Raw genomic sequence first — 15,459 nt, forward strand, 5'->3', positions numbered from 1 at the left:
TACTCCATGGGACCTATATTTCTGCATGTTTTTTCAACAGACTGCAGTGGGAGGCAGTTAAAGTTTCCTCTTCTTCTTTCTACATTCAGGGTTTTGCAAGCTTCAGCTCATGGATTCACTAATGCATTTAACACATTATCCATCAAATGATCAAATAAAAACAGTCCAATGCTGTGGGCTTACCTCCCTTCTGTCCAACACTTGGCATAGGCCATGGCCACCCTAAATAGTGCCCTATTCTATTAGTCAATGCATTTGTATGGAGATTATACAGTCTGTATGTGTACAGTACAAAGCAATGGTTGCACTTTAAATAAAGATAAATCACTCTTGGTATCTGCAAACATTTGGACATGTGCATCTATTTCAGGATATTTTAACATGTAAAAATGAGAGGAAGATTTATATTTCCAAGGGAACTTATCATTTGAACATTTTTTTCCCTGATTAAAGGTCATGACATATTAATATATTCAAAGGACGTTAATGTTTATAAAGTTCTGGATCTTAAATAAATAAATAAATAAAGACTAGCAGCACAGCCCTCAAGATTAGATAATGACTGCTAAGCTTGAGCAATGGACATGACAATAATTCAGATCAGGACTGGGGTGGTGTGGGTGGGGGGTTGTGAATGAGGTCATATCTCTGCCTTAGGCAGAGGCAGAAGGAGAATGAGGGAAAGAGTGGGTGGTGGAGGGGGTAGGGTGGGGGACACGTTCCTTACTTTATCTGTCCATTTAGTCAAATAGCAACAGTCCAGGCCACTGTGTCAAGGGGTTCAGTACTAGCCTTCAATTAGTCCATTGTTCGGTGGACACACTACCTCTCCTAAGGCTAGTTTCGTGAGCGTTCTTCCAGCAGCTTCCAAGCAGTGTGTGAATGCTTTGAGCTGAGCCAGTGTGCTCTAGGTCCTCTAACAGTCGTACATGTATTGATTTACTGAGGGAGTTTGCTCCTCCCCCTCTCTGGAAAGAAGATACACTGTAAAGACAGAACACAAGTAAGGCTTCATATCTGTTTCCGAGCGTTTTTGCTTCAAGCTATATGGAGGTGAAAATACATCAAAGCCTGCAGTGGCACTACACCTGAACATTTATGTAACTCCACAGGATTTGATGGGCTTCACTTTTTGATTCTGAACAGAAGAAGGAGGCATGGCATGGAATGACAGCGATGAGGCGACCCAGCCCATAGAGCAGCTGTGATGGCTCATCACTGACACTAATGGGATGTGTGATCAATAGGGCTACTACAGTAAAGTGATTTGTACAGGACAGAGAAAAAAAAAAACAAAAAGCAAGCAATTCGCAATCTAAATAATGACTGTTGTGACTGTAGATGGAGGGACCTGCACTTATATCTCTGGGACTGCGCAAAGGGCTTAGAGGGAATTCCACTGATTTGAAAAAGGTTTGCGTAATTCAATTATCAAGATATGAACAAAATATTTCAGTGAGGCTTCTTGTGAATATGTTTAGTTGTAGATAAACTACCCAACTTTAAGGTATCATTTATACATAATTGAACAAATCCACAATTAGCATACATGAAAAAGATGTATACAAAGCCATACTAATAAATACTAAAAGATACAAAGTATCATTCATACTAATTATGGATTATATCATATTATGGTTTATACACATATTTATATCATTCTCAACTGAACTGACAAATGTTAAATAAAGAGCCCAATGCTCACATGGCAAAGGGTGGAAAGAGGCCAGTGAGCATTAATTAGCATAATGTTATTTGCATGATGCTTAGTGGTCCCTGTTTGTTTTCTAATTATTTTTACTAACATTATTTTTCTTTAAGAATGCAAATAATAAATACATACATACATACATACATTTTCTTTTCCGCTTCTCCACTTCAGGGTCGCGGTGCAAATAATAAATAAATAATTAAACAAAATTGGTTCAATTATTAACAGCTTTTATCCAATGTTATTACTGTTAGCCTGTTTTGGAAAGCATTTCTTAAGGTTACCATAGAAATACATTGCTTAGTAGGGAAGTGACGCCATTGTTGTTGCTGGAACAAAACAACTATCTAATTTCCTAAACCACATCTTTAAAAAGTTGGGACATGCCTGAATTGTAACACATGGAGGTGCTGTCAAAGAGCAGTTGAGCCCATGCTATAATACTCCTATTATGTCAAATGATACATTACCTACTGTCTCACTGGCAAGGCTGCCATCATCTAATAAAATTAGACTGTTGGGTTTCAGGAGTCTAGAATTAGTAAGTCCGGTGTGGAGAGGGGAATAAGGTAGTCTTTTATCAAGACCTCATTTCCTCTCTACATTGTAAAAGTCGTCCAAGGTCAGAGCGTAATGTGATTTATATCTACACAAAAATAGGAATAGGAAATGGCCCAATGATTAAATCTGATTATTCTGTATTAAAAACAAAAACAAACAAAAAAGAAATAAGATATTGCTATATTTCCTATTAGGTGTCAATGGTCATTCTTCTGATCTTTATTAACAGTACCTTTCTGTGGGAAATCCCTCTCATATCAGGCCAACTAGTATCAAAACACATTGTAAAAGACCTGCTGTCACTCTCCTGTGGCTAGTTTTCACTGGCTAGATTAACGTAATTTCCTTAACAGTTTCAGGAAAAAAAGAGACTATGCTCATGGAAGAGTGCCTTCAGGGTCTGACAAATTGACTTCGGCCACAGCCTCGTTTATAGCAGACTGCAACCAGACAGGACAAACTGCTTTTGTCTCCAGGGCCCCCATGCTCCCACAGCTAACACCCGCACAAAGATAATGGTGTATCCCAAATGACATGCCAGGAGGCATTTGCGTTCCTGCAGTGGGGGAGACACCATTTGCTTAATGAGACTGACGTCAGTAGATAATAACATCTCTGGTCATTCCAAGGCTGCTCTGGAGGCCACTCAGAGGATGACAATAGTGGTGGTGTTATGACTGAATCTGTCCATGTTTTCCTTGGGTGTACTTTTCTCTACACCAGTAACACACATCAGAGTAAACAGTCCAACACACTTCAAGGGTTTATAGCGTGAACCATGGATTCTGTTTAGAAGAGTTGATAGAGGATGTTTTTTTGATATGTGGTTCCATACTGCACCTTTTTTGAAAATGGTTCTGTATAGCATCAAAAATAGGTTCTATTTTAACAAGTTCACCTTTAAAATAGAAATACATGCTATTTCGACCATATACAACACATTCTCCATGAATCTGAAGAACCGTTTCACCATATAAATGGTCCTATAAGGAACTCATGGTTCTAAACTGATCCATATTCTTAATATCTCTTGAAAAACCCTGTTTTGAAGAGTGCAACTAATATGTGGTGCCTGTTGAGTTTGAGTGTTAAGTAGTACGACAGGAGAAAAACAAATATGACATGCTGGGCTAAGATGATTGAGGCCTATCCCATATGAAGCACATCATTAAAATAATATGAAAGGTGTTTGTATTATAAAACTAATCAGTTGGGTTTTTTTCCCTCATTTTATATTCATTAAGCAGTGCCTTACTGCGAGTGGATGAGTCGCTCCTGGGCTAAACAGATTTGTGTAAGCTCCTGAACTGATCGAGATGGTCAAGGATTCTAGCTCTGAACACTAAGTAATTAGCAGAGTGACACAGCGCGATGAGGGCCATGTCCCTGGAGCCGCCCATCTGATCACATTACCCACAACGCCCTTCTCCATAGTCTACATCATGTGAGCGCTGGCTGCGACCACACAGCAACATCAATTAGCCTCAGCAGTTTGGAATGATCAATCTGCAAGAAAGCCCTGCCTGGTCGCAGCCAGTGAATCACTGTGTTTTTGTTGATTTCATTTGTTCGGAGACAAAGCCAAAGGAAGGGAAGCTCCTAGAGTCCGCATCTGAGTTTCCCAGAGATGCTGCTTTAGGATACAGCAGCCACTACTGCAAAGCAGCAACTAGTTGATCATCCACAATCAGGGAGGAAAAAAAGAAGCACAAAAAAGAGGGAGAGGGAGATGGGTTCACTGTGGAGAATTGGAGGATCGCATTTCATTCCCTCAGTGGAAAAAGTGAGAGTAATACCTGGAATTGAGTACATCAGCTCTCTCAGCCAAGGGTGTGGAAGACAGAAATATATAATCAGACTGTATGCTGCAAAGCTGATAGAGATGGTGGAGTCATTGAGTTCATGCTTTTACAGAGAATAAACACGCTTAAAAATAAAGGAGCCTTTTCCAGCTTCTCAGCAGAGCCAAAGCTAAACCCCTGTAGTCGATTCTTTAAGCTAGCACTATGTAAGATGTTTTGTTACAACTGGAAGCAGCAGACTTATTTACTTGGGAAGGGAAAATCTGATTAAGCATAGTGACTTGCACTGCTGAGAGTCACAGTGGATGGTCTAAAATGTTAATTTAAAGGTCAAAGTGATGGGGTTGGAATTAGCAGGCTTGTTTGACTATATCCTACATCTTTAATATCACATGTGCAGCCTCAAAATGACAGTTAAAGGGTTTATAACATCATCTGCTTTTGAATGGTCTTAAAAAGGGAAATTTATTTTTTGAGCTAGGGCTGTACAATAATTCAACATCAATATATATCGCAATATAAAATGTTTAAATAACATCAAAATGATTTTTAAACACTTTCAGTATTTTAAAATATATTATTTACAGCATCCGCCACTGACTGACGGTCATTACAGGGTGCTGTCGACAGTTCACTGCATTCAATTTGAAAGTTAGTTTAAATATGTTAATATTGACAAAGCCAAGAGTTTGCTGTTAGATGGCATATTTTCTGTGGCTTTTTTATTCTTCGTATGGATATCGAATTTATATCTTGACCGAAATTAAGAAATATACTGTAAATATACTACAATTTTGGCAATATCGTCCAGCTCTAAATTGAGCCTTTCTAAACACAAAGAGAGTGATGCCCAAATGCTTAAACCATTTGTTAAAACTAATTCAAATAAAGCCCATCTCCATTCCTACTGGACTCCACTCAAATACAACCTCAATATAACATGCATTTATGTACACTCCTCAGCTGATGCGCACACAAATGCTCCTTAAAATTATGATCATATTTATCTAGTGTCAGGGGTACTTCCTGGCTATTGCTACATGCTAGAACAGACTAAATCATTGCAAGAGTACAGAGAACATTGCTGCAAGTAAGGTGAACTTCCCCTGTAAATGCAAATACAACACTCTACTGATTAGGACACTGGTAATCCATTTTGTTTAAGTCTAGCTTTAATAATCCTTTCAACTATAATGTACTTGAAGATCGCAACAGATTTTACAAAACAACATTACAAACATGACATTCTGCATCCCCAAATATACATAGCTTTAAATAATCATTTTTGTAAATAAGATCAGCAAGCGTAAGAGTCTTTCAAAAAGAACCTTGAGGTAATGTATTCTATTAACATTTTCTCCTTGAACAATATGCTCATGCCAAAAGATTCATGCCAAGCCACCACTCTATTTTTCTTTAGAGTGAACTCCAGAGAATGTGATGAGGCATGTCCAAATCAGATCAAGTTTGACCGAAAATATCACCCCAGTGAGCCATAAGTTGAAATCCAGTTAAGCTGGTTCAAGGAAGGCTGAAATGCAGAGGTGGTGTAATTAAAACAATTAGTACTGAAAAGACTAAAGAGCAGTTAGTATAAGCAACCTTGGCAATGATAACAGACATATGATCACACATTTTTTTCCAAAGAATAAGCATGGAAGAAAAGAGTTAAACTGTAAAACTGCTTGATGAGGCTTAGCCATTGTTAAGCAAGTCTACAAACTGCTATGCTAGACTCAAAATGGATGCTCTTGATGATCTCATGATACGCTTTCTGAAGCATGTAGTACAGCCTAATGACTCATATTATGGACACCGTGTGTATTTCAGAAGCAGCACATTAGATCATTCATCCTCCTGCTTTATTAGCATTAAATGGAACCATATTACATACTAGTTCTTGCTCAATGTAATACCAGGCTTTAGATGGTATCCAGGCAAATCCAAAAATAGCAAAGAGCTGTTTTCCTTCAACCTAATGTTATGTTATTAATCAGCCCAGAATTTGAATAATGAAACAGACATGTGAATATGTAAAAAGATGTTACATGTATATTAGGACTGGGAGATCTGGGGCAGATTGTTATATTGTTAATGTCCTTGAAGAAACTTAAAGTAAGTCATTTGTATTCAAGTGGTGATAAAATGATGTTAAAACAATCAATCTTAAAGAAAAATGCAAGAGCAGCAGACATACTGAAATACTACAGAGAAAAAAAAAACATTAGAAGTGCTTTTAAATTGAGGCCTGATCTTGTGCAGGAAAGTATTTCAGACAGTAATATGACACATCTTTCAGTAATAGCCACATGATTAGCTGAATCAGATGTGTTAGATTAGGATTGAAACTAATCTCAGTAGGCCTCAGAAGGCACACTTCCAGGAGTGGGTTAGGCATCCCTGGCCTACTGGGACTGGCTACAAACTAATCTCAATTTCAGCCAAGATGATTCACAGTCAGGTCTGGGTTTGATATTGGAGCATTGTGGGGTGAGGCATGCAAGGAATCAAATCTGACTGTTTTGACACCACACACAGAGGAAAAAGAATGTCATCTGTAATCTGAGTTCATATTGTAAATGAAAATATGCCAACTTCTGTTTGAATTTTTCTTTCAAATGTGGTGTTATATTGCTTTGCAGTCAGTTTTGTCTGAATCATATTGTATAGATTGCTTTATGGTAGTATACATTTTTTCTTTAGTAACGATAAGGTGTTTCACTCTATCCTGGGAATAATACTGTATTGTTGAGGTCATTAAAGACGTAGTGGAAGTATAGAACGTAACTGGAAAGAGAGGGTAGATGCAAGGATCTCTATATTGTAATAAATGATATGGCCTATGTATTTGACCCTTGAACATACATTTCTGTGGAATACAAGGTTGGTTAAAGCTTATTTTGAACATATTAGAAATAAGAGAGTAGCATTGTTTGAGAAAAAGGCCTTGAGATTACTGCTTACAAGCTTAAATGAGAAATTTAAATGTGCTAAGTCAGGTTGTGAAATGATATTGTTCAAAAACATGTCTGTGCCAGTCACAAAATATTGAATCTGCAAGAGGTGGTGCATTCAAGTAAGAGAATGTTGGAGCACAGGGATGTTTCAGGGCAGGTGTAAAGGGGAAGGGAAGTGTCTTGGTCAGGTGATATGTGAAAAGCATTTAGAAAGGCACATCACAAGAAAGAAGGCAAATGATTTCTAGTTTTATTTGAGAGCAGGAAGAGAAAGTATGGTGCGCAACAGCAGACTCTCAATGAAAACGGGGACAATGGCTCAGAAAGGAGAGTGCAAAAAAACAGAAAATTACCTGGCTTGAGCCATTGTCCTGGTCAATGGATGCAAGTTGGATTACCTTTTTTTGGAGGGGCTACTTTTAAACCTTGTGCAGAGAATGAGACACTGAAACATTTTGTCATTGTGAAGAGTCAGTTTTTAGCAGGGACATGACACATGTATACACTGCATTAATGGAGCGAGTGGGGCTACTTACAGCCCAGGGAGGCCAATGTGTATCTACATATAAGTCTGTCTATTTCACTGTAGCACTGTCTATTTTAGAATAAGTGATCTATTTAAACTGCAAATTATTTCTCAGAAATGCTACTGTAGCCGAGGATAAAATGAATATATTTATTTTGAAAGCACAGTTTAAAAGAGTAATTATTACAGTACAATAGCTGACTTTTTCATTTTAGTATATATACAAATTATATTTACAGAGTTTTGGGCCTGGACCTTAGTTTGTAGAATTAGATATTTGTTAGATAACTGATCAAGATCAAATCTTGATGCAGACTAAAATCTCTAAAAATGTCTGAACCTTCTGAAAACATTGATCAAGTTGTAAATTGTTCAGTAAATGCTGTGATTATAAAGGGCATGAAATAAGAAAAGGCAATATATGTTTACTGCTCTGCAACGCAGGGTGTGTGCTGCCATGCCAGAGTGTGTGGGTATTCTGGGATGTTATAGCAGCAGCAGTCTGAGGCAGACAGCTGAGTGGCATCAGCAATTTGACCCCACATCACCATGGCGTCTCGTTATTTCAACAAAAATCGATGGATGTGAAGGGCACTTTGTGTGTGAGTGTGTGTGTGTGTGTGGAATGGGTACAGAGGGGTTTGTCTAGGTTGCCCTTGCATAACCTTGGTGTATGTCCCAGGAGTAGCTGAGCCCCTCCCTCCCCCAAACAGCCTAACCTTGCACTGCTAGTCTAACAGACAGATCAGAGCATCGATACCAGCCTGCTGCTGCTGCTGTCATAGACCATCCCCCACAGTGCTTCTATTACACACCACAAACACATATGCTTTTCCTGAAAACCAAGTCCTACAAAGCCCCATCACTCACATAACACACAGCCACTGTCCAGTGCTGTAATGTTTGAACAATAATGTACAAAGAGTGTTCATTTCAAAGTTTCACTGGAATTCACATAAGTTTGTAGAATTTCCTTATGGGAATGATATATACCGTAAATACAATTTAGTAGTAGCCATTAACATGTTTTTCTATGTGAAAATTTTATACACATCTGGAATAAGTAAAAAAGGACTAATATGTCCTCAAATATTGTTACATGATACTTTTGCACAACTTTCACAACACAGATTTTCCATCACCATCTCCCACTTCAAGCAGACAGATAAGCGTCCAGTCAGACTCTTAAAACCCTTGCTGTGAATCACTGTTTTGACTCTGTTTGAGTCACTGTTGTGTGAACTGTCTGGGCCCTCCAAAATAAAAACAGAATCATCTGTTAGCTTTGTCATCCCTGGAATCCCCCCACAGCTGTGCGACTGTGGAGCCAAATGTTTGCAAATGTTTTCAGTATTATGTACACATTCATCGCCTGGAGTCAAACTAAAACCCACGGGAACAGGTGCAATTGAAACAAGCTAGGCGCTGAGCAAGATGTTGTTGTTTGTTGTCCAAACAGACAAACAGACATATGCCTACGCAAGTATCCAGACAATAATACACCTTGTTTTGCTTAGAATGATACATCTACAGACAAAATATGGCTAAAAAAGACACAACATCAGTGTAATGATTCAGCTGTGATTTGAGGTAAATGGGTATTTGTAAACAGCAGTCTGAATCTATGAGGAAAAATATTTCCATGATGTTATTTATTATAACTTTTTTTTTTTTTTTAATAGAGATGACTTGTGAGACACAAACACACTATATGGCCAAAGGGTTCTGGGCTCAGAAGAGTATTTGTAAATAATTTGCCTCCATTTGTTGAAGTAACATCCTCTGCACTTTTGGGATAAAAAAAACAAAACAAAACAAACAAAAAAAAAACCTAAACCTAAAACATTAGTGGAGATGTTAGTGATTAATTTTGGATCACAAACATTACCCCAGGTATGGTATATTGGTTTCTCTTACTGTAAAAACCGAACTTCCAATCAAAATGATTTACCTCCTGGGGAGAACCGATGTTAAAAAATGTTAATTTGTCAAAATGATCAAAAGAATCCCAATGTAATCAATAGTTATATGAAATAAATGCTTCAATATATCACAAAAGACAGAAATCCCCAACTCATTCCTCAGTGTGTGCAGTGTGTACGCACACTTGTGAGTGACTGCCATTGCAGTCCCTCAGAGGCAAACTGGTCTGTCCCCATTTTTCATGGCATACAGTGCATCTGACAACTTGATACTAGCTAGGGGAAATAAGAGGTCAACCACAGCATTCATCTAGAGAGGGAGGGGAGAGAGAGAGCTGCTCTGATCTACATTGCAGTCCTGCTCTACGTGTGTTTTATTCTCCAGAGAATGCCACGGCTGTAGCTCATAAAAACAACTCGGCTTCAAGTTAAAGTATCAGCCTTTAGCCTCAGGGGCCATTTGGACAGGTTTGTATGAGGAGGTGAAAATGTTAGGGAAGGGCCCCTTGAAGCTCTTTCAATAAACCTAGGTTCTAAAACCACACATAGCTTTATAAAACTGTGAATGGTCACAGAATATGAAATTCCACTGGTAAAAAAAATGTTGGACACTTGAACACAAGATGACCTTCATTTATTTTTGGGTTAAACAGGCCATTAATTAAGTTGTTAAATTTACATAATTAGATATAAGATAACCAACCTTTACAAACAAATGGAAAGTCAAAACAAAAATTAATCCAATATAAACTTGTAATTTTCAAGAAGCTGTTATTTTAAACCAAATGTATCGCTATTACAGCATTTGAAAATGCCAGCTAAAACGTATTGGAAAAATGTATTGGATCTCCATTAGGGGAATAATTCAATATCATGGGGTTAGGGGGTTAATACATTATCAATATATAAATCGAAATATAATGTTTTAATAACAATGCTGTTATTTTTAAACACTTAACATTTCAATATGCAATTTTTTTACAGCATCTGTTATTGACTATTGCTGCTATCAGTTCATTGAACTCAATTTTAAATTTAATTTTAAAAATATTTATACTGACAAAGCCAAGGTTTATGTTTGACATAGGGCTGGTCAATAATTTAATATCAATATATATCGCAATATAAAATGTTTCAATAACAATGATATGATTTTAAATATATTTAAATATACATTATTCACAACATCAGTCGCTGCCTGACAGTCACTGCCTAGTTCACTGCCCTCAATTTTAAAGTTAGTTTAAAAATATTAATATTGACAGATTCAAGATATTTATGTTTGACAATGATGTCATCTTCCTTGTTTTTCCTGTGGCTTTTATGTTTTTATATTGATATCGGAATTATATCGTATTGACTAAAATTTAGAAATATACTGTGATATAAATGTTGGCCATATCGTCCAGCCCTAGTTTAATGTCATGTTTCTTGTTTGTTCTTGGCAGTTTTTCTTTGGGATTTATATTATTCAAACTGATATCAGAATTACACTGTATAGAACAAACTTAAAAAAATTATTGTGATATAATTTATGGCCATATAGTCCAGCCCTAATCTCAATGATATAAGGTTTTGTTACAATAGTGACTACAGGTAAAAAGATACCAGTTAGGGAATAAGGTAACATACAATTCATACAAAGCTGTGTTGTTTAAAGCATACATCTCACCTGAGGCCTAAGGATCACAGTGAGATAGTAACAGTAAGGACATCCCAACAGCACTATTAGAAAAAACCTATGACCACTTCTATAAAACAATTTAGGTTTTTACTTTACGTAAATACCTTAGGGAAATATTTAAGCAGTAAAATAAATCACTCAATTGTTATATGTTGCAGCTGTCAAAAAACAAACCCTAACACCCAATCCTATTATGCATGTTGTTCTTGTTCTACCTGAATATGTCCCTGAAGAGAATTTACACAGCTCACTGAAAAAGCCATAATTCACCACTTGCTGTTCAGCTAGTATAAGCAAATACATTTCACTTGAGGAGCCACAAATATATAATATGTTCAAAGTGTCAGTTTTAGCCATTGTTAAAACTTACATACAGCACATTCAGATCCATAAACCATCGATATCCACCCTGTGATTACATCAACTAATACAGCAAAACAATACAAATCACTCAAGGCCAAATGAATCATTGCAAAGGGATTTTTTTTTGTATGTGTGTGTTCTCAAAACATCTGGATTTGCTATGTCCTACACATGTATTAAATCACACCTTATCAGCTGCCATCAAAAATATTTAGAGCTCTCCTAAAACCTGGGAAAAGACATGCTAAAGCATTTTTATGCCTCAGTTATTTGTGTTTTCACAAGCAATACCTCCACAACAATGCGAAAAATAGCTTTAATATCCTGGGAAAACAACGCCTTAAGTAGAACCAAGCAGAGAACGGGAAAGAGGAAATCAAATCTAGGTTTAGATGAATGTATTTAGGCTAATTACAGTGCAGCAAAACATTTAACGATAACAACAACAGCAACAGCAACAACAACAACAGCAACAAAGATCTCAAATCACTTAACACACAGCTGTTAAAATGTAGACATCTATGATAAAAGCTTTTATAGACAGTTAAATCAACTATGTGATATCAGTGTGTATATCTATAAGGATGCTTTAAGAAGAGATTTTTCCAAGAGTCAATGTATAATGTTAATGAGGTTCCCTAGTACCACTCCTGTAGTACACCGTAAACACGCCACTGTTTTTCATTCCTGAAGACCTAATGACCACCAAGATACTCTCTATTGATATTACAATAAACCAATGGCAGTCTGGTAACCACTCAGGATCCCGCGTGCAGATACATGCTGTTTGTTCTGCATCTGAAAGTACAGGCTGAAATATGCGAGCTGTCACAACGCTCCGACACAAAGTTCTCTTTATGCCTCCCAGAGGCAGCGTTAAAGACTGTCTTCTATATAAGCACTGCCATTGTGCTGGCCATGATGGGCAGCAATCACTCCCTTTCTTTAACAAAACAAAAGAGAGAGAGAGAGAGAGAGAGAGAAAAAGAGAGAGAGAGAGAGAGAGAGAGAGAGAGAGAGAGAGAGAGAGAGAGAGAGAGAGAAAATCAATAAACCTTTCAGATGCTGCATCCATTTAGCAGGCTCATTCCAGCCCAACTTTCTCAAATAACAGAGACGAGAAGCATCAAGGGGAATAATGAACGCAATAAACCATGATATCATATTGCCTTCCAGTGTATTCTATCTGTCTTTTTCATCAATTTGGAGAGAACATTAACACGGGCCTCTCGACCAGGGCATGGTCTTATTAACCCACAGAAAACGTGAAAATTCCCTATTAGTTTAATGTCTCAGCACATCTGTAGATTACCTGTGTACAGCGAAACAACAGAATAATTCAGAGGTCACTTTTCTGCTGTTGAGAGAAGCACAGGCAAGAACACAATCTGATGCAATGATCTTGAGGCTGTCATTATCGATTACATTAGTGATTAAATTTACAGATGACTAACTGATTAGAGATTAGGCCATGTTCTAAGAACTGAAAATAAAATCAAACCATGTATTGCCTTTCAATAGGAGCATTAAAAACAAAAAACTGACTGTAAACATGTGACTAATGCACAATATCATTTGTTACTATACAATACATCATATAGATACAATACAGGTACATCCCTACATTTCAGCATATTTTAATATTAATATATAAACAAGAGAGCCTTAAAAATACTTAATTTAAAATATCTACAAACAATATGAAATACATAATATGGGCATTAATCTGGGTGTTACTGTAAAAAAGTGTGGTGGGGAGCATTAAATATGAATGACCACCAAATGTCCTTTTTACATTTTAATTCAGTAACTGTGTCTGATAGCCTTGGAATAGGAAAAGAGAAAGGCAATAAGCAATGATTACCGATTTCCTAGGGCAAAGAACCAGTCAACCACAAAACAACCTGCTCAGACGTGGCCAAGCCAGCTGTCCAGTTTAAAGGCCTAACATCATATTATGAGGAGATCCTGTCTATTAATTGGTCTGAGCTGACATTATAATACAGTTCTGGGGCATAGTTTAAACTGTAGTCATGTATTAGTCATGATCACGCACTTTCAAAATTACCACCTACAATAACACTCTTCAACAATTAATATAAACACAAAGAAAGTGGTGAGAAACTGGTGGTTTAAACAGCAGAATGTGTTCTTATATTCCACAGAGGCCATTTTTAGTATATCATTTCTTGATGACCTCAATAAAATCATAGTGGTCACAATGGTTAAAACCACAGAGATACTGCAATCTGAGCCAGGGACATGCTAAAGATCTTTGAGAAGATAACGGCAAGCTACTCTGAGTATTTCTTAAAAGGCAATTTACTTTCTATTCTTTAGCCATTTATATTTAATTATTCATTCCTTTTTAAAATGTTCTTTTTTGCCATTAGCCACACAAATAGATTTTTGATACTAAAACATCCCAAATTAGAGTTTCCATTTTAATTCTTTAAGGATTTTAGTCCTCATTGTCATTCTTTAGTCAACAGTCATTCTGAAACTGAAGAGATGTCTCCATACACTATAAAGAGAAGAATCCGAAAAACAAAAGCTTGGGGAAAAAAGCTCTTTTCTCTATATTTACATATACATCTGATTTATGAAGAAAATGTGTTTTACATGGCACTGTTTTACACTTTGTAATATTTTCAGTGAAAATAAACAGCTTTATTCTGACTGTAAGAGCCATTTTCAAAAAAGCTGTGTTTTTCCTGTCCTGCATTCTTGAAAAATTTCATTAGTTACTTTAAAAAATGTTTACATGTGTGTAAGTGGCCAAAATGCTAAAAAATAAGTTTTCTAAAATATCCAGATTTGTGTGGGCAGGGCCTAAGTAGCGATTTAACAAAGTTGTTAAACTTTTCAAATGCTTCGTTGATCAAATATTTGATCAGAATAAGACACAAAATGTTAAGGGTTTTCATGATGGTATTATCTTCAAAATATGACTGGAAGTTGTCAAAGTTATTACCTGACTGCTTCTCAATCTGCTGCTTACACAACTTTTCTGTTCTCATTCAGTGCCTCAAATCATCAATCCAGAGCTGGATTGGATTGTAAGTGTCTTCATTCCAATCTAATAAAATGTTCCTATTTTGTATTAGGGACAGTGTGTGTCCTTTTTTGCACGTGGAGTTCTGTAAAGTTACCATTTCAGAGATACAATGCTTTTCTCACCATGGTTGTCCTCAGACTGGTTGAATCCACAGAGATGGCAGATGGAGCGAACCCAGCGGTTCATCTCTTCTTCTGTCTCTGCCACAAGATAGAAGGTTCTTTCAGCTGTTTTGATATCAAACACAAAGCTGTCCTGGAACTCTTTACGTTTGAAAGTAAGGCCAGCGTCCACCTGCTCGCAGCAGTGCAGATCTATAATGCGAATGGGCTTTTTGGCATGGTCACTCTTGTAGTACTCCAGGACATCTGGGTCTCCACTCATGCGTCCACTGCGGAGGATAAACCAGCGCTTCTTCCACGCCTGAGGAGCATAAAAACAACAAATAAGAAGAGAACAACAATGTTAACAGTAAATACACCATGTTTATAAGAGCCATTTCCAAACATTACTGTTTTTAAAAAGAGATATTCACAACAAGTAGCAGTGAGACATGCTTTCAGAAATTAACAAATTAATCTAGCATAGATCATCTAAAATGTGGCTGAATTATTCATGAAAGTATAAAGACTGGTTTGACACAAATGCATGGCAATTCTAAATTTCTACAAATGGAATGCTCTTTCTCAATTCTGCTGATGTGCTTATTAAATATAAACAACATGAAATTACAACTACATTTAAGAATTTGGAAATATATCTGTCATGGTTTATTGTTACATTTGTTTAAAAAATATAAAAATAAATACACAAATTCCAACTATTAAAAAACAAACAAAAAAACCCCAACAAAAACAATATAATAACCATAAAAA

General features: G+C 36.8%; 1 protein-coding gene across 3 annotated transcripts in view; it reads right to left on the minus strand.

The window, feature by feature from the left end:
• The window catches only part of gab2 (GRB2-associated binding protein 2), a 55,162-nt gene that overhangs the window by 13,663 nt on the left and 26,040 nt on the right, over positions 1-15,459 (minus strand). For 2 of the 3 annotated variants that reach the window (XM_066665643.1, XM_066665635.1), the window contains exon 2: positions 14,707-15,007. In XM_066665643.1, coding sequence (XP_066521740.1) covers positions 14,707-15,007 — 301 coding nt within the window. Of the gene's footprint in view, positions 1-14,706; positions 15,008-15,459 lie in introns of those variants that run through there. The other variant, XM_066665653.1, reaches the window with a different exon arrangement.

Source organism: Hoplias malabaricus, chromosome 1, assembly GCF_029633855.1.
Source record: "Hoplias malabaricus isolate fHopMal1 chromosome 1, fHopMal1.hap1, whole genome shotgun sequence".
Taxonomy (NCBI): Eukaryota; Metazoa; Chordata; class Actinopteri; order Characiformes; family Erythrinidae; genus Hoplias; species Hoplias malabaricus.